The sequence below is a fragment of the Labeo rohita genome, chromosome 12 (genome assembly GCF_022985175.1).
Source record: "Labeo rohita strain BAU-BD-2019 chromosome 12, IGBB_LRoh.1.0, whole genome shotgun sequence".
NCBI classification, from domain to species: Eukaryota; Metazoa; Chordata; class Actinopteri; order Cypriniformes; family Cyprinidae; genus Labeo; species Labeo rohita.
In genome coordinates this window covers 28,877,664-28,901,931 of record NC_066880.1, presented here as the reverse complement: position 1 = coordinate 28,901,931, position 24,268 = coordinate 28,877,664, and the positions used below count along the sequence as shown (strand labels likewise).

The 24,268-nt window shown below is 33.6% G+C and overlaps 3 protein-coding genes across 4 annotated transcripts in view; 2 read left to right on the top strand and 1 right to left on the bottom strand.

Annotated features, from left to right (window-relative positions):
• Window positions 1–1,007, top strand: part of polr3e (polymerase (RNA) III (DNA directed) polypeptide E) — a 17,958-nt gene extending 16,951 nt beyond the window's left edge. Inside the window, exon 21 of the mRNA XM_051124868.1 lies at window positions 1–1,007. This exon is cut by the window's left edge and continues 288 nt beyond it. The gene's annotated coding sequence lies outside the window, so the exon portion shown is untranslated.
• A 2,565-nt stretch (window positions 1,008–3,572) lies between these two features.
• On the bottom strand, window positions 3,573–11,099 carry cdr2b (cerebellar degeneration-related protein 2b). Its single transcript, XM_051123626.1, has 5 exons — window positions 10,833–11,099; window positions 10,240–10,352; window positions 8,432–8,580; window positions 8,196–8,351; window positions 3,573–6,407 (listed from the first exon to the last, which is right to left on the bottom strand). The coding sequence occupies exons 1-5, from the start codon at window positions 10,909–10,911 to the stop codon at window positions 5,741–5,743; spliced, it is 1,164 nt and encodes a 387-aa protein (XP_050979583.1). The 5' UTR covers window positions 10,912–11,099; the 3' UTR covers window positions 3,573–5,740.
• A 5,438-nt stretch (window positions 11,100–16,537) lies between these two features.
• On the top strand, window positions 16,538–23,863 carry mettl9 (methyltransferase like 9). 2 transcript variants are annotated; one of them, XM_051123592.1, is made up of 6 exons: window positions 16,538–16,646; window positions 16,799–16,969; window positions 20,876–21,066; window positions 21,144–21,353; window positions 21,432–21,616; window positions 22,893–23,861. In XM_051123592.1, exons 2-6 carry the CDS (start codon window positions 16,799–16,801, stop codon window positions 23,099–23,101), a joined length of 966 nt encoding a protein of 321 aa, XP_050979549.1. In that variant the 5' UTR covers window positions 16,538–16,646; the 3' UTR covers window positions 23,102–23,861. The 2 variants fall into 2 exon arrangements, with proteins under 2 accessions (XP_050979549.1, XP_050979548.1); XM_051123591.1 differs by lacking the exon at window positions 16,538–16,646 and having other exon boundaries at window positions 16,784–16,969; window positions 22,893–23,863.
• Window positions 23,864–24,268: the final 405 nt, after the last annotated feature.

Below are 24,268 nucleotides of genomic sequence, written 5' to 3'. Positions count from 1 at the left end.
GAAGTATAAGGAATGGAGCTGCGTGCCGAACGCATACGCAGACGATCAGTTAATGCTGGTTTCTTTTGGTTTCTTTAATATGAAAGTAGGAATGACAGAACATCATGGTTCATCTCATTTTATCCTGCTTGTGGCCTTCGGGAGCTAATCGGCAGATTTTGGCCTTGTTTATTACCTTTAGCTGACTGAAAAAGTGTTTGGTTTAATCATTTCCTTGATTTTATTGCACATTGAGTTGTTTTTGCCCCACATTTAAGCACGACCCAAAGAAACTGCAGGATACGGACACTTTTGAAGATCACTAGATCATAATAAATTCTCTGAAATATTCATTTCTCTGCTCTCCTTGGGTCAAACGAAGGCTATGAAGCTCCCATTGAAATGTTTACAGCTCTGACAACCAAAAAAAGGACAAATGGTTGATTCTGGAGCAGTTTAGATCAATTCTGACAGACAAACCCCAGAAATCTATTATATGAACCAGTGTTCATGAATATTTATTGGACCTGAAGGTAGATTGAATCAGAATGTGAAGCTCTGAATGACTTTTGCAGTGAATTTGTATTTTATTTCAGACCATTTATGGCATTCTGAGTAAATGCTGAAGCAATTTAAACATTAATTTCTTATAAGAATAAAAAAATATGCATAATGGTTACACAATTTTTTTGCAAGTGATCTGGGATTTTTGCTGGAGTTGCTAAACTGTGTTTGGGTGTAAAAGAAAGTGCCTCGTAATTATTCAGGGGAAAATATTGTATCAATATGATTTGCAATCTTGTAATTATGACTGAAATCATCTTCACATGCACATATAACTACATGTCTGTGTCTCTCCACACATGCATATAAAGCGTTCACTGTCGGTCTGTTTATTAAGCATTCCACATATTCATATTCTGGATTATCGTTGCCAAGTCTGTACAGTCACACATTCAAACAGCTGAAAACCCCAAACCAGACCTTTTTTATTTGTATGTCATTCTGAATAAACATTGCAACTGACATCTCGTCTTCAAAAGTTCTGCTTTTTTTTTATATATATATTTTCTGCTACAAAAGACCATTTGCATTCAGTAATATTGCACTGACAATATCAAATGAGTGTAAAATGTGAAATAATTTGAGCTGAACTCAAGCTTGAAATGAAACCATTATCTTCTATAGAACTCCTTTACAGTGAAAATGAATATTTTATAAGTGATAAATTTGACATTTTTTTAAACTGTGAAGCTGCTTTAAAACAATGTGTCACTTTAGTTTCTGATGTCCTTGTTACAGTGTGCTTATACAATTAAATACTAATCAATTATTTAGTTCATTAGGTCGTGTTATTAATTAGTTTACCTAATTTTTCATGTGAGAATGGGTGTGGCCATTTGTAAGTTTTATGGGTGTGGCTTCCAGTCTCATCTGCTTCCAGCCGGTGTTGCCAAGTCTGTAGTTTTCCTGTGGAATTGGCCTACTTTCATACCATTGCCACGGGATGTTTTTCATGTCTAATGCCTAATAACTTAATATTTAGCCACTAGATTGCTGATTTTACAAGAGAAACCCTACAAAAAAATGTGTATTTTGCCCGTCAAACGCTAGTTTTGTTGTGAAAACCTGGCAACCCTGCTTCCAGCTCAGTGTTGCCAAGTCTCCTGTTTTCCCGGGGAATTGGGTTACTTTAACACTGTTGTTGTAGGTTGTTTTTCATGTCCGCCGATTTGAAGCAACCCCAAAAATGTGATATTTATCCCCTTGAATGTAAATTTTATCAGGGAAATGCCATCCTAAAATGTTTTTTTACCCCACCAGGGGACCCCCTCAAAATTGGGCTACTTTTGGGCTAGTTTTGAGTAGCAATTGGGCGGGTTTTGTAGTGAAAACCTGGCAACCCTGCTTCCAGCTCAGTGTTGCAAAGTCCGCTGTTTTCACACGGAAATGGGCTACTTTAACACTGATACCGCAGGTTGTTATTCATGTCCGCAGGTTGAAGCAACCCCCCAAATTTGTGATATTTATCCCCTTGAATGCTAATTTTACTGGGGAACCCCGGCCAAAAAATGTGTATTTCAAACCGCCAAATGTGATTTTTAATGGCAGACCCCCTCAAAACGCGACTAGGATACTTTTGGGCTAGTTTTGAGTAGTAATTTGACAGTTTTGTTGTGAAAACCTGGCAACCCTGCTTCTAGCTCAGTGTTGCCAAGTGTGCTGTTTTTCCACGGAATTGGGCTACTTTAACACTGTTGCCGCAGGTTGTTTTTCATGTCTGTATACCCTTGAATGCAAATTTTATCCAGAAAAACCTGCCAAAAAAACGTGTATTTTACCCCGTTAAATGCTATTTTTAGTGGGTGACCCCCTTCGAAATGGTTCAAAAATGATAGTTTTGAGTAGTAATTGGATGGGTTTTGTTGTGAAAACCTCGCAACCCTGCTTCTAGCTCAGTGTTGCCAAGTCCACTGTTTTCCTGCAAAACTGGGCTACTTTAACACTGTTACTGCGGGTTGTTTTCATGTCCATGGGTTAAGGTGACCCCAAAAAACGTAATATTTATCCCCTTGAATGCAAACTTTACCTGGGAAACCCTAACAAAAAACATATTTTACCCCGCTAAACCCGATTTTTAATGGGGCACCCCCCTCAAAATGCGATCAGGCTATTTTTGTGCTAGTTTTTAGTAGCAATTTGATGGGTTTTGTTGTGAAAACCTGGCAACCTGCTTCCAGCTCAGTGTTGCCAAGTCCACTGTTTTCCGGCAAAATTGGGCTACTTTAACACTGTTACTGCGGGTTGTTTTCATGTCCATGGGTTAAGGTGACCCCAAAAAACGTAATATTTATCCCCTTGAATGCAAACTTTACCTGGGAAACCCTAACAAAAAACACATTTTACCCCGCTAAAAACTAAATTTTTAATGGGGCACCCCCCTCAAAATGCGATCAGGCTACTTTTGTGCTAGTCTACAGTAGCAATTTGTCAGGTTTTGTTGTGAAAACCTGGCAACGCTGCTTCCAGCTCAGTGTTGTCAAGTCTGCTGTTTTCCTGTGGAATTGGGCTACTTTAACACTGTTGCCGTAGGTTGTTTTTTTATGTCCACCATTTGAAGTGACTCCAAAAACATGGTATTTATCCCCTTGAATGCGAATTTTACCAGGGAAACGCCACCAAAAAATGTGTATTTTACCCCACCAAATGCTTTTTTTGTAACAGGGGACCCCTCAAAACGCAATTGGGCAGATTCTGTTGTGAAAACCTGGCAACGCTGTTCCAGCTATTTTAGCTGTACAAACTCGTTTTGCTGCTTGATATTGCAAATTGGTGAGTCTTGCCATATTATTTTAATGTATTATGGTAATTATGAACACCTTCTTATGAGCAACATTCTTCTTGCTCTTTCCCTATTCAACTCCCGCGTTGAAAATAAGGTAATATAGTAAAAAAAAAAAAAAAAAGTGTAACAAGGACACTAAAATACAGTGTTATTGAAAATAAACAGCAGGTTTTAATTTTTATTTTAGTTTATTGTTTATATCACAAAAAAACAATTGAGGAAGGTTAATACAAAACCAACACTCAAAGTGATAAACATTAATACTCTGTTAACTGCAGAAAATCTACTAGAATGTTTAATGATCATGTTATGCTTAATTTTTTATCATGAAAATGTTTTGATAGTATACAGGGGGAAACAACAATAGAGAACAAGGGTCATACACTTTGTTTTTAAGGTTAATAATTTACATATACATAATCATTAATTACCGATTACATTAAAGTGCTTCATATTTCTCTCAATATGCTAGAAATGTTTTTTTTTTTTTAACTCAAAATAACTCTTCTTTCACACTGTATGTCCTATCCAGTGTCTAAGGGAGATAACAATATACCTTTGTAATTTTAAATGCAAACAAGTGTGATGTCAGGTATAATGTCTAACGTGCAGTGCTTCTGCATTGAAGATAAGAGACGGCACATATCAGCCTGATAAATACATTACCTAATGCTGCGATGTCACTCAAATCTTATCAACAGCTTTGATTAGAAGCAGCCTCTCCTTTGGAACAGAAGACAATGTTCTCTGATGTACAGAAGTCTGGGTTGAAAGTTCATTTCTATGCAGAATAAATTAGGGCTTTTCATTGCACTGATGCAGGTGAAAGTTCACATGCAAACACACGATTACAGACACTTGCCCTGTTGTGAATGAACAGTACTAATATGACCTGGCAACAAGGTGAAGAATGAAACACAAGAACTACTAGTGTCACAAAGTAAAATATTCAAGTAACTGTTTGACATCTTCAAGATTATGTATTTCCCTTAACAGATGCAACAAATGCACAGATCAGTTAATGACTAAATGGATACACTTTCAGTCAAAAGATTTTGAACATAAGATTTTTTTGTTTTTTAAATAAGTCTCTTCTGCTCACCAAGCCTGCATTTATTTGATGCAGCAAAAAAAAATTGAAATATTTGTACTATTTAAATAACTGTTTTCTACTTGAATATATTTTAAAATGTAATTTATTCCTGTGATTTCAAAGCTGAATTTTTAGCATCATTACTCCAGTCACATGATCCTTTAGAAATCATTCTTATATTCTGATTTGCTGCTCAAAAACATTTATTATTATTATTATTATGTTGAAAACAGTACATTTTTTCGGGTTTCTTTGATGAATAGAAAGTTCAGAAGAACAGCATTTATCTCAAATCTTTTGTAACAATAAAAATGTCTTTATCATCACTTTTGATCAATTTAAAGCATCCTTGCTAAACAAACTATAATTTCTTTCCCAAAAAAATTATACTGACTCCAAGCTTTTAAATGGTATAGTGTATAATGTAACAAAAACTTTTTATTTTAGATAAATACTGATCTTTGGACCTTTTTGTTCACCAAAAAAATCTGTTTTAAATATTGATAATAATAAAAAATGTTTCTTGAGCAGCAAATCAGCATATAATGATTTCTGAAGGATCATGTGACACTGAAGTGTGAAGTAATGATGCTGAAAATTCAGCTTTGATCACAGGAATAAATTACATTTTTAAATATATTCAAATAGAAAGCAGTTATTTTAAACAGTGAAAATATTTCAAAATTTGTACAGTTTTTGTTGTTCTTTGGATCAAATAAATGCAGGCTTGGTGAACGAAACATTTAAAATCTTACTGTTCATAAACTGCGGGTAGCGTATGACCGACAGGATACAGCAAGTCTAGTAAATCTCAATTTTCAAAAGAAAATATTAAATAAAGACTCTTTTTGTATCATTATGATTATTGCGTTTCATTATTTTCAAGGCAAATAAGCACATTTCACTCTTTCACATTACTATGATGCAGACAAATGATATATTTAAATAGTAAAAGTGTTTTTTTTTAAATTGGCAAAAAAGACTTTATTGTATTTTTATTGCATTTTTATTTTATTTTAATTGTATTTAAGCTAATATCATCTTTTTCTACTGATTATGTAGTAATATATAACCTGAAAGTGTTTTTGTGAGATTCACCCCACTATAAATACACAAAGATTCAGAAATTAGTTACAGTATGTTTAAGTTTACAGCTTTTTGTTTTACAGTAACATTGAGAAATATTTACAAAAGTGCTTTATATACACTAACCAGATAATAAAAGTTGCAATAAAAGCAAATGCTACCTGGCATAAATGTGTGGAATCATATCTTTAAGGGGTTTATACTAGTTCTTTATACTATAGATGCAGATCAGTGCCTCATTCAGCCTGACCTGACTTGCTCCTGTTCTCCTTCAGGTCCTTTTTGCTCTTTTGGATAAAGGTGAAAATCTCCTGAAACAGAGCTTTGTACTCGGGCTGCTGGGAATCATTCTGTGTGTTTACACCCTGCGAGAGTGTGTGCGTTTGGGCAGTTTTTTGGTTCTCTGACAACATCCCGCCCTGGCAGCGGCGCAGCAGCGTGTCGTATTTCTCCTGCAGGGCGGTGTATTGAGCATCCACCTCATTCAGCAGCGAGATACCATGATGCTTCATTTCTGGCTGCTCGTCACTAAGCAACTGCCTCTCGCTGCTGCAGCGTTGCAGGCTCCGCCCCTTGTGCCTGGCCCCGCCCACTTCATCATCCAATGGGAGGAACACGTTGTCTTTGCTTGAGCGCAAAAGTAGGCGGAGCTCCTGAACTTCAGCCTCCATCTCGGCCAGGCGCTCCTTGTAGACTCCCAGCAGCGTCGCTTTGGGCTCCAGCTGGCTGAGTTCATGCGCCAGAGCGTCAGCTTCCTGCTCGGCCGCCTCTCTCTGAGCGCGCTCTGTGCTCAACTGCATCTGCAGGGAATCAACCGAGCGCTTGAGCTCCCAGTACTCGTCCTGTTCCTCGCTCTTCAGAGACGAGCGGCTGGTGGAAATAGGGCGCTCATGGGAAATGTACCTGAAATATATGCAGATGCATCATGGTGAGAAATCAGAGCTGCTAGTTAGATAATTGAAGTTCGAAACAGATTGCATTTTTCTTTAATTTGGAGTTGTATAGTCAAAAATATTAGGTAAAATATTGACTTTTTCTTAGATCAACCAAAAGAGACTTGAGGTCAGTTTGCAGCCTACTGACGTATTGATGTAAAGTTATGTGTGTATCTTAGATACAAAGTTGCAGTTGTTAGACATAAAGTCACAATTATGAAAAATAAAGTTACAACTGTTAGATATAAAGCCTCAATTACGAAAAATAAAGCCATAATTGTGAACAATCAAGTCGCAATTGTTCAATATAAAGTCCCAATTACAAACAGTGAAGTCACAATTGTAAGATATAAAGTCACAGTCACAAAAAAAGTCGCAATTGCAAACAATTTGTTAGCTATAAAGTTGCAGTTGCAAAAAATTAAGTTGCAGTTGTTAGATATAAAGTCGCAATTACAATGAAATCGCAATTGTTAGATATAGTCGCAATTACAAATAATGAAGTCACAATTGTTATATATTAAGTTGCAGTTGTAAAAAAAGTCGTAATTGCTAGATATAAAGTTGCAATTACAAACCATGAAGTTGCATTTGTTAGATATAAAGTCGCAAATGCAAATAATGAGGTTGCAACTGTTAGATATAAAGTCGCAATTACAATGATATCGCAATTGTTATATATAAAGTTGCAGTTGTAAAAAATTTGCAATTGTTAGATATAAAGTTGCGGTTACAAACAATGAAGTCGCATTTGTTAGATATAAAGTCGCAATTACAAATAATGAAGTTACAATTGTTATATATAAGGTTGCAGTTGTAAAAAAAAGTCGTAATTGCTTGATATAAAGTTGCAATTACAAACAACGAAGTTGCATTTGTCAGCTATAATGTCACAGTTACAAACAATGAAGTCACAATTGTTAGATATAAAGTTGCAGTTGTAAAAAATTTGCAATTGTTAGATATAAAGTCACAATTGCAAACAATGAAGTTGCAATAGTTAGATGTAAAGTTGCAATTACAAACGATGAAGATTCAAATTGTTAGATATAAAGTTACAATTACAAACAATGAAGTTGCAACTGTTAGATATAAAGTCGCAACTACAATGAAGTCACAAATGTTAGATATAGTCACAGTTGCAAAGAATGAAGAATTGTTGATGAAGAATGAAGATGCATTGTTTGCAATTCCAAACAATAAAGTCACAACTGTTAGACATAAAGTTACAGTTGTAAACAGTGAAGTCATAATTCCGAACAATGAAGTTGCAGTATAAATTAAGTTGCAATTCTGAACAATAAAGTCACAATTGTTAGATATTAAGCCTAAATTATGAACAATACAGCCATAATTGTGAACAATAAAGTCACAGCTCTTAGATATAAAATTTGCAATTGCAAAAAATAAAGTTGGAAATGAGAGATGTCAGAATTATGAAAAATTACATTGTGAAGTCAGACTTATTTTCTTAGAATACATGTAACACAATTTAACATACACAGTATTTTCCTTTTCTTGCGTCATACAGCCCTGTCCAAGTCACCTTCAACAGATTAAGCAAAGTCTGGCAGGAATATAAATGTGTAGGAAGGAAGTTCCGCTAAGCCTGAAACCTAAGAATGAGAAGAAGCTAATTCTTTCCTTTACTAATCCACTTGACCGTTAAAGGCCACTAGTTTCACATACTTGACCTACTGTAGCACAAAACACAGTGGGCGTTTAAAATGCACAAACAAGTATTGCAGAAACCTACTTGTGTAAGCGACAGTTCTCCTTGCAGCATGTGAGACTCTGAACACTATCGCAACCACTGGACCTGGTCTGTTCAGCAGAAACCAGCTTCAGCTTCTGTAAGTCTCTCTGGAGCTCCTCCACCTGAGTCTGCAGCCCTTCAACCGTCTCTGTGAGTCTGTTGTCAGGAGACACGCCATTGAAAACATTTCATGCTTGGTTTGATGCATTCATTTACAACCATTTCTAAGGTCTTACCCTTCAATCTTCGTCTGAGCCGCTCTGTTCTCCAGCACCAGTCTTTGGTTTTTCAGCTCCAGTTCTTGCGCGGCTGAATCCAGCTGCTCGTAGACTTTAGCATGCTGATCGTTCACTGACCTCAGCAAATCCACCTGCTTAGAAAGATACTGAACAAAAAAAAAAAAAAAAAATGAAATTGAAATCTAAGTTCAGATACCATGTCTATCTTATTTGCATCAGCCTAATGACAATTTAAAGGCTTTTCCTCTTAGCAAAATACTGTATACATATGTTTTATTGCCTTTTATGAGAATCCTGAGTCAAGTTCTAGCTATAGTTTAGTTCATTTAAATGGTTCTACCATAATGGCACTGCTAATGGCTGTCAGTTTTGCTTTGCAAATATTGACACTAAGTGAAACTCTAGCACAGTATCTAAAATATATGGCAATACATTCTCTATTTATAGCCTGCACATACGATACATCTAGATTATTGTACTCTATTTAAAAATGGTTTATCACTCCATGGAACAGACAAAGATTTATACAACCATAAAGTCAGCTGATAATACAGAGAACGTAGCTTGAGAAACTATCCCAAGAACTATGTTAATAAAAGACTGCTTTTCTGTGCATATAAAGGTTTTTATTTCCTTAGAACAGAGGTTTTGTAGATAGATAGACAGAGAGATAGATACAGTTGAAGCCAAAAGTTTACATACACCTTACCGAACCTGCAAAACGTTAATTGTTTTAAAAAAAATAAGAGGGATCATACACAATGCATGTTATTTTTAGTACTGACAGTTTATTTAGCACTGACCTGAATAAGATAGTTCACATAAACAACATTTACATATAGTCCACAAGATAAAATAATAGTTTTTAAATGTTTGTTTGTTTATTGATAGTTGTTTATGAGTCCCTTGTTTGTTATGAACAGTTAAACTGCCTGCTGTTCTTCAGAAAATCCTTTATGTGGTTTTTCAGCATTTTTGTGTATTTGAACCCTTTTCAACAATGACTGTATGATTTTGAGATCCATGTTTCCACACTGAGGACAACTGAGGGAATCATATGCAGTTATTACAGAAGGTTCAAACGCTCACTGATGCTCCATAAGGAAAAACGATGCATTAAGAGCCGGGGGGGGGTGAAAACTTTTGAACAGAAAGAAGTTGTGCACATTTTTCTTATTTTGCCTAAATATCTTCTTTTTTTTTCAATTAGTACTGCCCTTTAGAGGCTATAGAAGATATTTTCATGTTTCCCAGAAGACAAAATAAGTGAAATTTGCCCTGATCTTCAAATTCCAAAAGTTTTCACCCCCCAGCTCTTAATGCATCGTTTTTCTTTCTGGAGCATCAGTGAGTGTTTGAACCTTCTGTAATAGTTGCATATGAGTCCCTCAGTTGTCCTCAGTGTGAAAAGATGGATCTCAAAATCATACAGTCGTTGTTAGAAAGGGTTCAAATACACAAAAATTTAACTGTTCAGGACTCATGAACAACTATCACTAAACAAAAAAACACAGCTGTGGATCATTCAGGTAACAACACATTATTAAAAACCAAGCGTATGTAAACTTTTGAACAGGGTCATTTTTATAAATTCAACTATTATTTTTTCTTGTGGGCTATATCTTAATGTCTTTCATGTGAAATATCTTATTCAGATATTTCAGATATTGGTATTAAATAAAAAATAACATGCATTTTGTGTGATCCCTCTTATTGTAAATTGATGAACATTTTGCAGATTCTGCAAGGTGTATGTAAACTTTTGACTTAAATAGACTTTGACTGTAGACAGATAATGGCAGTACCTCTATCTCCTGTATGTGTTCCTGGTTGGTAATGTACATTTGTTGGAGCGTCTCTTCCAAGTCTCTGTTCTGCTCCAGTAAATTTTTACCCAATTCAGCAGCCAAATGAAGATCTAGATCAGGAGAAAAACATCTAATGAGCAAACAAACCTGAAGAGGTGCAGCTGACACCGTATACATTTGGAGCCATTATAATTTACATTATAATTTACAATTGTTTATTTAGGCATATCAGCATTTGCAAATCTGGTAGATGTTGCAATCATTTGGACATCAGGTTATCTCTGTCAGTAGGCGTGTTTAGTTGCTTCTCCTTTTACTTCATCTTCACTTTTACATGCAATATCGGACAGTCTGTCATGTCATCATCCTGTCAGGATGTGGTGGAGAGTCAAGCACAAGCAACACACATTTCCTTTCATCACCAACGCTGTTTTCATAAACAAATTGCATTTATTGAAGACTATGTTTAATGAAAGTACATTCTTAATCAATACATTGCTTACAAAATAAGCCAATGTACAGTTTGTCTACAGCATTTTAATTTAAACTGCATTAAAAACTTGTACTTTTACAGTAAGTCAATAACTCACCGTGTTCCAGATCTTGATGGTCGTACCATGGCTCTTCCTCTTTGATATCAAATTCCTCTTCTATAATGTCTGTGAGCATCTTTTGTCAGTCAAGCAGAACAACTGAGGACTTGCGAATGATTTAATGTAGCTAAACACCTGTCAGCAAATTTGTTTCTTTTTTTCTCTTCTTTTTTTAATTGTTACAATATTTTAACACCTAGTGCGTGTATGACCGTCTCCGCATGATAATCTGAATCTGGACTGTGTTCTTGTCTCTGCCGCGCGCGCAGGAGGTGGAACTCAACGTGGCGCGCGCACTCTGTCCTGAATGGCACCGCGACTTATGAACGCGCCTGGTTATCTTCAGGTGCGCGCAGCGTACAATGTAACTTACATACAATCCATGTAGATCTCTTTTTTTCTATAAACTACTTTAGATGGCTTTAAAAGTTTTATAAAATGCAAATATAGTTGAGTAGGCTACAGTTCGGACAGAAATAGATCAGTACAATCCAAAATAAATGATAAATACAATTCATTTCTTTATATTGTATACATTTATTTTAACTACTGGTTGTTAGAGCATCCTCTTGATGTTACCTTTTTGTGGTTTACAGTGTTTGTTTACAAATAATTACATGGTTTTATAACGGAACACTCGGATGTTTTCAATGAGTGAATCTAATGAATCTATCTGTCTGTCTGTCAATCTATCTATCTATCTATCTATCATCTGTCTATCTATCTATCTATTTATATCTAACTGTTTCTAATCAAATTACATTTTATTCTGGAATGTTAAGTTCATTTATTAACTAATGTAATTTATTTTATTTTATTAGTTAATTAATTAATTAATTAATATAATGAAATATAATTAAATGAAAATTAAGTTAAATTAATGAAAATTTTCCAACACTGAATATTTTTTTTTTTTTTTTATTTTATGATTTTTTTAACATTGTTTCTGAGCAGATGTATGCAATTATTACAGTGAATTCATTTTTTAAAAAAATGTTTAAAAACATCAACAAATTCCTTTGTTTTACCCCTCAAGAATGTGTTTTTTAAAAAAAAAAAGGTTTGATGCATGTTCAAATAAGTGATATTTGTGACTAAACAAAGAAACAAACAAAGAAACAAACAAAACACTATTTAATATATGCCCATGGTGTATTTTTCTAAAAAAAAAAAAAAAAAAAACATAAAGCCATTTTAAATACAATCTAATGCATTAAACAGCAGGATAAATGAGGGACCCAAACTAATTAAATAAATAAATAAATAAATAAAGTGATTTAACTCAATTTAAAAAAAAAAAAAAGTTGAATGCATGTTCAAATAATTGATATTTCTGACAAAACAAACAAACAAACAAAAACACTATTAAATAAATGTGATAAGAAAAAAAAGCCATTTTTAAGTACAATGTAATTTATTAAACAGTAGGATAAATGAGGGACCAAACTAACTATCTAACTAACTAACTAAATAAAATGATTTAACTTAATTTTTTAACAAAATAAGGGTTGGATGTGTGTCCAAATAACTGATATTTGTGACAAAACAAACAAACAAACACTAACACTATTAAATAAATGTGAATGGTGTATTTAAAAAAAACAAAACAAAACAAAACAAAACAAAAAAACCCACAGCTAATTCCAGTGGGGACCATTTAGCAACAGGATTGAAACAGGAATTTTTCCAACACTGAATCTTTTTTATTGTTTTATATCAAGTATGTTATGTTACGTTATTTAATTTTATGAAATTGTATGATTTTTTTACATGGTTTCTGAGCAGAAGATGGATACGTTTTTCATGTGTTTGTTTAAATAATTGATATTTGTGACAAAAAAACACTATGAAATATACGTGCATTGTGTATTTTTCTAAAAAAAAAAAAAAAAAACACAAAACCATTTTTAAATACAATGTAATTTTTTAAACAGTAGGATAAACAAGGGACCAAACATAATAAATATATATATATATATATAAATATATATATATATATACTGTATATATAAGTCCAAACACTATGATAACACCATGGTATTTTTGTTAGCGTTAATGCATCCACAATAGTGATGGTTTAAAAATAGGTTATACTATGGTATTTTGATATGATAACTGTTGTAATCATTAATTCCTATAGTGTAAAATTATCATATTAACATGCTGCTCCACCGGAGTTCAAGAAATACCATGATGTTACCATGGTAAATGTACAAAAATATCATATCACATCTAAAAACCATGGTACTTTTTTGTGTAAATGCAGCCAAAACAGATTTCAAAATAGATTTAGTATCAGTGCTACTTCTTGTTAGTGTAATTGCACAAATGTCAATACCATAGTACCAAAAACATGGTACTTTGAATAATGGTATTTTCACATACACTACAGTACTAAGAATTATGTATTATATATATATAGTTTTTGGATCTAATTACAGTTTTTCTCAATTGCTTAAACGCATTTCTTGAAATTATGCCTCGCTTTTGCGAAACTCTAAACACAAATCCGTAACTTCTAACTCAATTCCCCCGAACTTACTATATTCAGGTCAAAATGAAGCTCTCCACTCAAAACCACTCAATCTTGCTGAAAAAAACAAACTTTGTTTTCAGACATGACACACAAACCCTCAAAAACACCCACACTACAACACAGTTTTACACACTGATGAGATCAATTCAAAACAATACTACGAAAACTGGTAATAAGTGTTGCTTGAAAAAAAAAAAAAAATCACATGATGAATACAACAAATTTATGCATTTGCAAGTGTTTTAATCCTTAATTTATTGTACTGTAGAGTACAGCACAAAACAGCAAACAACAACAAAAATAATTATTCTGCCCTAGCATCCTGTCTTTGGTCTGCAACAGGCCAAACAACCTCCTCAACATCACTGACTAATTGGTTATAACTTTGGCACACATCAACTAAAATATATAAGACTGCTTGTTTTCTTGCCCTTGCCCTTCCTATTTCTCTACCATGTTGTTGTCGTCGTCCTCCTCCTCCTTCTTCTCCTCCTCCTCTTCCTCTTTCACCTCCTACTCTTTGCCTTCAAAATTGCATATTACTGTATGTGGGATATTGATTGAAAAAGACCAGATAGGATTCACAGTTACACTTTTACTAGTGGTCTGACAAAAAAATAAAAAATAAAAAAATAAATCAACATATAAAAAAATGAAATTAAATATAAATACATTACAAAGTCATTGTGAAATAGAAAAGAGAAATATGGGCAAAGGCCGAAATATAAATTAGAAAGTGCACTGTCAGAATTTGTGTTGTCTTGTGTTGTCCTTTGTCTATATATGCTTTCCAGTTGAAGGTTCATGAGATGTTGAGATGTACCTTTGAGCTATTACAGAGAACTGCTTTATCATCGGTTGATCTGTCGTCTCTACATTAGTGAAAGTCAATATTCACTTGAATAATTCATGGCAAATTTACAAAAAGTCTAATAGAAATGTGTAGAATATGCTTGACAGCTAGATAAAAAATTTAGCATTTACTGCAAAGACATATACGATGAGCTAATGACTTGATGTTTTGAGGAGAAAGACTATAGCAACATGACAATAGGAACTGATAATGTAGGAACCAGCATACAAATCAGTTGCATGAATGTACCAAAGCAAATGCAACTTGTTACAGTTTTTTTCAACTGCTTACACACATTTTAAAAACTTTGCCTCTTTTTTTCAAAACTTTACACACAAATCTAAGAATTGCACACACAAAATGTAAAATGCCTCAAATCTCTTGCAAAATGAAGCACTGCATTCAAAATATCACAAACTCGTCTCAAAAGCAAACATTTGTTTTATGATGGAAACACCTTTGCCATAATATTATATTTTTGGATATATCCTATACACACATTTATTCAAAACCTAAAACTCTTCTTTCATGAGCTTCTATGTATATTTCTGTACAAGACTGAAAGTAATTGGCAGAGAGATGTTGAAAAATATGGTATACCAAACTGTTATTATTATTATTATTTTACTGTAAGCATTTGTGGTTGTGAATACAGTATTACACAGTACGAAAGAAAATAAATATTCTACTAGTCAAAAGTTTTTAAACAGTAAGATTTTTAATGTTTTTTAAAGAAGTCTCTTCTGCTCACCAAGCCTGCTTTTATTTGATCTAAAATAACTGTTTTCTATTTGAATATATTTTAAAATGTAATTTATTCCTGTGATTTCAAAGCTAAATTTTTAGCATCATTACTGCAGTCACATGATCCTTCAGAAATCATTCTAATATTCTGATTTGCTGCTCAGAAAAAAAAATATATATATTATTATTATTATTATTATTATTATTTTGTTGAAAACAGCTGAGTAGATTTTTTTCAGGTTCCTTTGATGAATAGAAAGTTCAGAAGACCAGCATTTATATAGAAATTTTTCTATTCATCAAAGAATCCTGAAAAAAAGGTACTTAACTGCTTTAAATATTAATGATGATAATAATAATAATAATAATAATAATAATAATAATAATAATAATAATAATTTCTTGAACAGCAAATCAGCATATAAGAAAGATTTCTGAAGGATCAGGTGACACTGAAGACTGGAGTATTGATGCTGCAAATTCAAAAGCTTTTTGTCTATATCACAATATATTACATATTTACAATATATTCACATAGAAAACAGTTATTTTAAATAGTTTAAATATTTCACAATATGCATTGCATAATTCATAATTTTGAAAAAGGTGATTATTCCAAGGCCTATTTTAAAGCCATGATTGGCTGGTGTTAAGTAAAGCAATGAGTGTTTGCACAAGTGAGGTGTTAGTGTGACGCACTGACGAATTAGTGTGGCATTTTGATTGGTTGTGTTTGAAATAGAAAATCAAGATACTTCCTGTTAGATTCTTGTGTGTTACATAAAGAATTGTGTGTTTTGTTTTGCAAAAAGTGTTTTATAAAAATTGAAAACTGAGTCAAAGGCCAAGAATTAGTGTATGGTTTTGCAGATTTGGTGTGTGGTTCTGGTGTTTAAATGTCAGGTTGTAGAAACTGTGTGACAAGTAAAGATTTTGTGTGTAAGCAGTTGGAAAAAACTGTAAAAAAAAAATTAGAAACATTTTATGGTGTGCACAAGTGACTAGATGATGTGGAGGTTGAACAAGTAGTTTTGAGAATTTCATTTCTGATTTGAGAAATGCAACTGTAAGCTGACCTTAGCACTTTTATCTCCATCGAAGGTTCTGATTGGTGCGTGATAAATTTTGACTCCTAGTGTTTCCACTTGGGTAACTGTGTGCTAATCGAGCTCAAACTTTGCAGACTTGAGTGTTTGGGGGGTGCAATTTAGTAACAGGAATGAGTTGGGTATCAGTATTGAACACTGTGTAGCAGGAATGTGTCTATTTGTGTGTGTAAGTATACTCACCATATACAGTATACTAGTAAAATATCATGAAACTGACAAGTTTACGTGTCCTTACAAGTTAAAAATCGGCCATATCATGTTTCAAATATTATAGCGCATAAAAAAGAATAGAAAAATGAATTACATGCATGCAAATGCAATAAAACGCTGATAGTTCATACCCTGTATATTTTTCCTCTATATTTCTCCCCCTTAAGGCCACGTGCGCCGCCTGCTGGTAACATCAGATATGACCGGTCACGTGGTTCGTCGGGCTCTTTTAAGTGTAACACTGTCAGGAAGTGAACTTTTTTCTCGATGGGACTCTGAGCTGATCTGTGCCAAATGTGTTTGCCTTTTAGATTATGCATAACAAAGATGCGTGTGTGTAAACAGCACCACGCCTTCAGGTTAGTTAGTCTGTTTGTTTGTTTGTTTATTTGTTAGTGTCTTGTAACGTTAATTGGGGTCCGGGGGTCATATTTCTTGACTAGTATCTGTCCGACCAGTATCGCTCGTTTCAGTCTCACTGTGTGTGTGTGTCACTATGTGTCATCCGCAGATGAGGACGCTGGTCTTCGTCGCTTGGCTGCTGTTTTATGTGTTTTTTCTACTGTCGATGAGAAAGATGTGGACTGGAAAGTACGTTCGCAGTCCGTTGGCTCGAGCTCTGTTCACGAATATGGTGACTGAAACTGACACACCTGACACAGCTGGACATGAAGCGCTGAAGGTGAGTGATGAGTGATGCATCCTGGCGTTTGGCTGATTTTGCTTGGAGTTTTACAGTGTCGCAAAAAATTATGATTAAACTATGTTTTTAACCATGGTAGCACCATGTGAATGCTATGCTGCATGAATATGTAATTCTTAGTACTGTAGTGTATGTAAAAAATACCATTATTCAAAGTACCATGATAGTTTTTGGTACTATGGTATTGACATTTGTGCAATTACACTAACAAGAAGTAGCATTGATACTAAATCTATTTTGAAATCTGTTTTGGCTGCATTTACACAAAAAAGTACCATGGTTTTTAGACGTGATATGATGTTTTTGTATTTACCATGGTAACATCATGGTATTTTTTTGAACTCCGGTGGAGCAGCATGTTAATATGATAATATTACATTATAGGAATTAATGATTACAACAGTTAACATATCAAAATACCATAGTATAACCTATTTTTAAACCATCACTATTGTGGATGCATTAGCGCTAACAAAAATACCATGGTGTTATCACAGTTTTTGGACTTGGAAAAATGATTTTGTATGTTCAACATTAATATTATTTGAAATGCAATTGATTTCAAAATGCAAAATGTTAATTATTTGACCAAAATAAGAGGGATCATACAAAATGCATGTTATTATGAACAATGAATGTAAAAATGACCCTTTTCAAAAATTTACATACATTTAATTCTTAATACTGTGTTGTTACATGAATTGTCCACAGCTTTTTTTTTTTTTTGTGATAGTTGTTCATGAGTCCCTTGTTTGTCCTAAACCGTTAAACTGTCCGCTGTTCTTCAGAAAAATCCTTCAGGTCCCACAAATTATTTGTTTTTTCAGCATTTTTGTGTGATTGAATGACTGTATGTTTTTGAGATCCATCTTTTCACACTGAGGACGACTGAGGGATGCATATGCAACTATTACAGAAGGTTCAAATGCTCACTGATGCTGAAAATCAGGGTAAATTTCACTTATTTTGTCTTCTGGGAAACATGTAAGCAGCTTCTGAAGGGCAGTATTACGGTTTTTCTCAGTCGCTTTGGTGCATTTCTCAAATCATCCTTAACATTTGCAAAGAAGTATGTGCATTTTTCTCAAAACAGTTCGTGCAAACAGCACAACGCAATTGATTACCTGCAAAAGCCTGTAACTTATTCAAAATCTTTAGTTTATCTATCAAAAGTAAGTATGCATGTCAGTGAATATATCAGTGCCATCAGAATGAAAAGTCCTTGTGTCATTGTTCACAAACAAGATAGTCAAAATGCTTACTCATGTTGTCAGTCTAACAGTGTACTCTACTAGCATTTCCTGATGTAAACTATAGCAATCGTTTGCATGACAGTTACTGTATTGAAATGCAGAAGGCTGCAATTCTTATGTGTGTCATATATCCATTTCAAAAGTACAAATGTACACATTACTGTATGTGAGATATTGATTGAAAGAAACTGGATAGGACAAAAAAAAAGAAAAGAAAAAAACACATTACTGAGTCATTGAGACAGACAAGAAAAATAAATAACCCTGATAGTACACGTACATCAATAAGACGTCTATTTTACATCTACATTTACATCTGTAAGATTTATTTTTTTAGAGTGTTCGCTCATCTGCACGTTTCCTACCAGGTGTCAGACAGACTTTTATTAGATGTCTTTACTGTAAGATGTTTATGATTTAGAGTGTATGTAAAACTGACATCTTACAGATGTCTGTCAGATGTTTGTACATGGCAGATGCACAAAAGCGAAAATACAAAATTAGAAAGGAAAACACAGGAATCACCACTTAGCACTGGATGAGGAATTTCAGAGAACTGGTTTGTTATTGGTTAATCTACATTCCCTTATTAGTGAAAGTCAAGATTCACCTGCACAATGCATGGCAAATTTACAAATAGACTAACAGGAATGTGTAGAAAATATACTTGACAGTTTATGACAACTAGATCAACCATTTTGCATTTAATGATTTATACGATGAAATAATGACTAGATGTTTTGAGGGGTAAGACTATTGCACAGAGAACTATATAATACATTTTGAGCAACATGACACTAGCAACTGATAATATAGGAAAACGCAGACAAATGTACATAATCAATTGCATGAATGTACCAAAGCTATTGCAACCTGTTCAAAAGAATGAGGAACTGCTATTTTGATGTGCACAAGTGACTAGATGATGCGGAGGTTGAAAAAGTAGTTTTGAGAATTTCATTTTAGATTTGAGAAATGTACCAAAGCGACTGAGAAAAACTGTAAATGAAAAAAAAAAAAAAAAGATATTTAGGCAAAATAAGAAAAATGTACACATCTTCATTCTGTTCAAAAGTTTTCACCCCCCAGCTCTTAATGCATTGTGTTACCGTCTGGCGCATCAGTGAGTGTTTGAACTTCCTGTAATAGTTGCATGTGAGTCCCTCAGTTGTCCTCAGTGTGAAAAGATGGATCTCAAAATCATACAGTCATTATTGGAAAGGGTTCAAATACACAAAAAAGCTGAAAAACCAAAGAATTTGTCAGACCTGAAGGATTTTTCTGACAAACAGCAGCAGTTTAACTGTTCAGGACAAACAAGAGACTCATGAACAACTATCACTAAACACAGCTGTGGGTCATTCAGGGAACAACACTATTATTTTCTCTTGTGGACTATATGTAAACATCTTTTATTTGAAATATTTTATTCAGGTCAGAATTAAAAAGAAAATAACATGCATTTTGTATGATCCCTCTTATTTTGGTAAAATAATTAACATTGCAGATTATGCAAGGTGAATGTAAACTTTTGACTTCAACTGTATGTTGGAGCACCATGCAGATATAATGGCACAGTTTGGTATCATTAGTCATTAATTACCATAGTTTATGTTAAAATACTATGGTATTACCATGTGAAACCACTACTGTTGTGGTTGTATTATTATTATTTTTTTAACATGATTTTGTTCATTCACCGTATTCTCTGAAGTCCATTGGAGCACCGTGTAAATATAATGACATATTTACCGTAGTGTTTCAGTCTGAAACCAGTACTGTTGTTGGATTTAAACTAACAAGTAGCATGGTATTACTATGGTTTTATGATTTTATACCTTTACTATTAGCAATATTTGAAAATCCACATGATATGTTAACTTTGGTAATCACTCATTACAATAGTATATGTCAAAATACCGTGGTATTTCCAGTTTATAACCATCATTAATGTTATTGCATTTATGCTAACAAACAGTACCATGGTATTTTTGAAATTCATTTGATTATCATGTAATCGTTATAGATCAGGAATATAAACAATTAAAATGTAATATTATTGTTAAAGGGATAGATCACTAAAAAATGAAAATTAACCCACAATTTACTCCCCTTCAAGCGATCCTAGGTGCATCCCAGGTATGACTTTATTCATTTAGATGAATAAAATCAGTTACATTTTAAAAAATGTCCTGCGTCTTCCAAGCTTTGTAATGGCAGTGAATGGGTGTTGAGATTTTGACGTCCAGTAAAGTGCATCTATCCATCATAAAAAGCACTCTACATGTTTGTGTAATGTGAAAAGTATTAAATATGGATTTTCTTTTTACTCAAACACATCAATTCACTTCAGAAGGCCTTTATTAACCCCTGGAGCCATGTAGAGTGCTTTTCATGATGGATGGATGCACTTTATTGGACTTCAAAATCTCAACACCCATTCTCTGCCATTGTAAAGCTTGGAAGAGGCAGGACATTTTCTAATAAAACTACAATTGTATTTGAAAGAAAAAAGTCATGTATACTTGGATGGCTTGAGGGTGAGTAAATGTCATTTTGGGTGAACTATCCCTTTAACTAGTTCTTACAAAGAAGCTTATTTTAATTAGCTGTTGCATGAATCTGTTTTCAGTGGTACCACTGCTGTCCAGACATGCTTGGAGAGCAGGTTCGCTCTCAGTTTGTTCAGAGTCATCTGGATGAGGACACGCAGGCTTTTCTTCGCAGAAGTGTTGAGAAATCCAGCTGGCTCTTCACGCAGCTCTACCACTCGCTCTTCTCCACCATCTTTAGCCCCCTCGTGTCTCGAACCTCCATCAACGGGTAACCACCGCTCATTCTCTTGCAGCGCTTGTTCTGATCAACGCTTGCTCATGTCTTCCTGTCCTGTTTGTCCACAGTTTTCTGGGCCGTGGCTCCATGTTTGTGTTTTCGAAGGACCAGTTTCAGCGTCTTCTCCGGATCGGGCCGGAATGGAAAGGACAGAGGATGCTGGATCTGGGAGCCGGTGATGGAGGCGTCACAGAAGTGATGGGCTGTCATTTTCACGAGGTGTTTGCCACCGAAGTCTCCACGCCGATGAAATGGCATCTCCAAAGAAAGAATTACAGGTGTGTAGATCTCCTGCATGTTGTCCTTGCAGTTTGAAAGTGTTGAAAGTGAGTTTGTGCTTGACTTTGTATCTCCAGCTTGTTGGGAATCGATGAGTGGCACCGAACGGGCTTCCAGTACGATCTGATCAGCTGTCTGAATTTGCTGGACCGCTGCGACGAGCCGCTTCAACTCCTGCAGGACATCAAGAAGTCGCTGGTGCCGCACACGGGTCGGCTCGTCTTAGCCGCTGTCCTGCCGTTTCAGCCGTATGTAGAAACGGGTAAGATGATCACTGTAACCGCAACTACTGAGCAATTCATGAGTGTCTGCTGGTAGTTGCTCTATTATAGATTAACACACTTACAAAGATATAATCTAATAACCTAAATGGAAATACTCAGCCTAAAAGGGAACAGTCAACTTGTCAAAAAAAAAAAAAAAAAAAAGGATGTTTTTACATTTTATTATTAAATTTCTGTTTACTTATATATTGTGTTGCCAGTTTAACAACACACTATTTTGTTTTTTTTTCTATTGTAATTTATTTACATTGAATGTAAAAATATTTCTTTTTTTTTTTTCTTTTTTTTTTTAAGTACATTTTCATTTTTTTTAACCTTTTAATTTTTTATTATTAAATTTGTTTATTTATTTATTGTGTTGCCAGGTTAACAACACACTATTTCTTTTTTTTGTCTATTGCAATTTATTTACATTTAATGTAAAAAAAAAAATAATAAATAAAAATAATAATAAATATATATATAATATCCATTTACAAAATAAATGCATTTTAATTTTAGTTTAGCATTTTATTTTTTTATTATTCAATTTCTATTTATTTATTGTTATTGTTATTGTTTAACAGGTTAACACACATTTTTCTATTGTAATTTATTTACATTTAATATATTAATTAAAAATGCATTTGATTATACATTACACAAACAATACAATGCATCATTTTAATTCAGGAAAGTATGTATTTATTTATGTATTTATTTATTTGAGGTGAGGTATGAAAATGGAAAAGTTTAATTGAAAGAATAAGAATCTTAAAAAGAAAACCTTAAGTAGTTTGGTATGTTTTTTTTATTTTATTATTATTATTATTATTATTAATAATAATAATAATAATAATAATAATATTATTATTATTATTGTTGTTATTATTATTATTATTATTATTTCTTTGAAAATGAACCATGTAATTGTGTTTTTTTTTTTATTAAATATTATTAATATTGGAAAAACATTTGTCCAACAAAAATCCAAGTAATGTATAACCAATATGCATAATAACATTATAAAATGGAAAATTCTCATAGAGAACAACCCTGATATTAAGTATAATTATTTGTATGAAAATAATAAATTATTGAATTGATAATTGTGTATAATTTAATGAATAATAAAAAATAATAAATAGCTAGTACATTCACTTTGAATACATACATACACTTTGTAACTGACACTCTTATATCTGGTGTAATTTGAAAATGTAATTAGATGACCTGCCAACTGTACGTTACTACTTATTCTATTGTTATTTTAAGGTGGGACCTGGGTGCGACCCAAAGAACACATTAAGGTGGCGGGCAAGACGTGGGAGGAGCAGGTGACACACCTGAGCACAGACGTGTTCCTAAAGGTGGGATTCGAGGTGGAGGCCATCACACGTCTGCCGTATCTGTGCGAAGGAGACATGTACAAGGACTATTATGTGCTGGATGACGCTGTCTTCGTGCTAAAACCTCAGGATTGAACCTCTCTTCTTTATTTTGGTCAGATATAAAAGGGCTTAGTTTAAGATGAGTGATGAGTCTTGTCTGTTACATCTCAGGAAAATGAAATCTTTCTTTGAGAAACTATTATATCTTACTGCAACAAATGGACCGTACTGTAAATGTACTACAGGTGTAGTACCGCTGGTGTGAGGTGTTCCCTGTGGGGGAAAGATTAAACAAATATCATATCTAATAGAACATATTAGTTTTATCAATATAGAGGTAGCTATTAAACTCTGAATCCCATTCTGTGCCTCCCCTAATGTTTTTGCATATGTGGTGAATATGGTATGAGTTGACTGAAACACCTTAGGACCAATGTAAGGCTGTTTTTTCTTTATGAATTTGCAATATTTTTTAAGTAAAATGATGTTTATTGTTAAATGCACAACACAAAACATGTCTCAACATACATGTGTGGGTGAACGTTAATTACAGGATGTGTGACGTTTTGTTTGTAGATATCTTTAATGCTGTAAATCAATCATTCTCCCGACGTTGATTATGTTTACTGTGCAGTAAATCTACATTTTTCTCAGTATTTGGTTTCAGCTTTAATTTGTGATGTAATATTTGCGTTATATGTGATAATGAGGTAAGCAGAACTTTGTTTATCTGCCAAAAGCTTGTTTCAATAAGTTCATAAGACAAATGAACTTAAGATGAAAGACAAAGCTGATTGAAATAAAGCCATTCACACAGAGAGATTATTCTGATTTCTGATTGAAAAATGTATAATAAAAGCTTGAACCTGTTTATTTATTTTTGAGTGATAAAATGCAAAAGAAGCCAGAATTTCATGTGCTTTTGGCTTGATCCTGGCTTAAAATGATTAACTTTACCTCTAGAAAAAGTGACAGAGAAGCACCTTTTTGGCAAAGCAATGGAGTTGCAGTTGCACATAATAAATGGAGATTTATTTATAGTCTTTATAAAAATATATTAAATACAGTTATTTAGTTTAACAATTATTTTCTTATTTTTTTTTTTACAGATTTTTAAAAATAAATTCATAAATGCATATGGGTCAAAGATGTTAAGATGTTCAAAAGAAATTTGCAAAAGTGATTTTATGTCCATAGAAAGCACATTTAATGTAAACGAAGTGTCTATTTTTAAGTTTCTGGAGAATAAAATGTCAAAAT

Coding starts and splice junctions, on each gene's coding strand:
- cdr2b (XM_051123626.1), bottom strand. CDS start 10,911: ATGCTCACAGACATTATAGAAGAGGAATTTGATATCAAAGAGGAAGAG. Junction 10,353..10,832: donor CCATCAAGATCTGGAACACG/GTGAGTTATTGA, acceptor CTCCTGATCTAG/ATCTTCATTTGGCTGCTGAA. Junction 8,352..8,431: donor GCTCAGACGAAGATTGAAGG/GTAAGACCTTAG, acceptor TCCTGACAACAG/ACTCACAGAGACGGTTGAAG.
- mettl9 (XM_051123591.1), top strand. CDS start 16,784: ATGTGTCATCCGCAGATGAGGACGCTGGTCTTCGTCGCTTGGCTGCTG. Junction 16,970..20,875: donor CTGGACATGAAGCGCTGAAG/GTGAGTGATGAG, acceptor ATCTGTTTTCAG/TGGTACCACTGCTGTCCAGA. Junction 21,617..22,892: donor TCAGCCGTATGTAGAAACGG/GTAAGATGATCA, acceptor TGTTATTTTAAG/GTGGGACCTGGGTGCGACCC.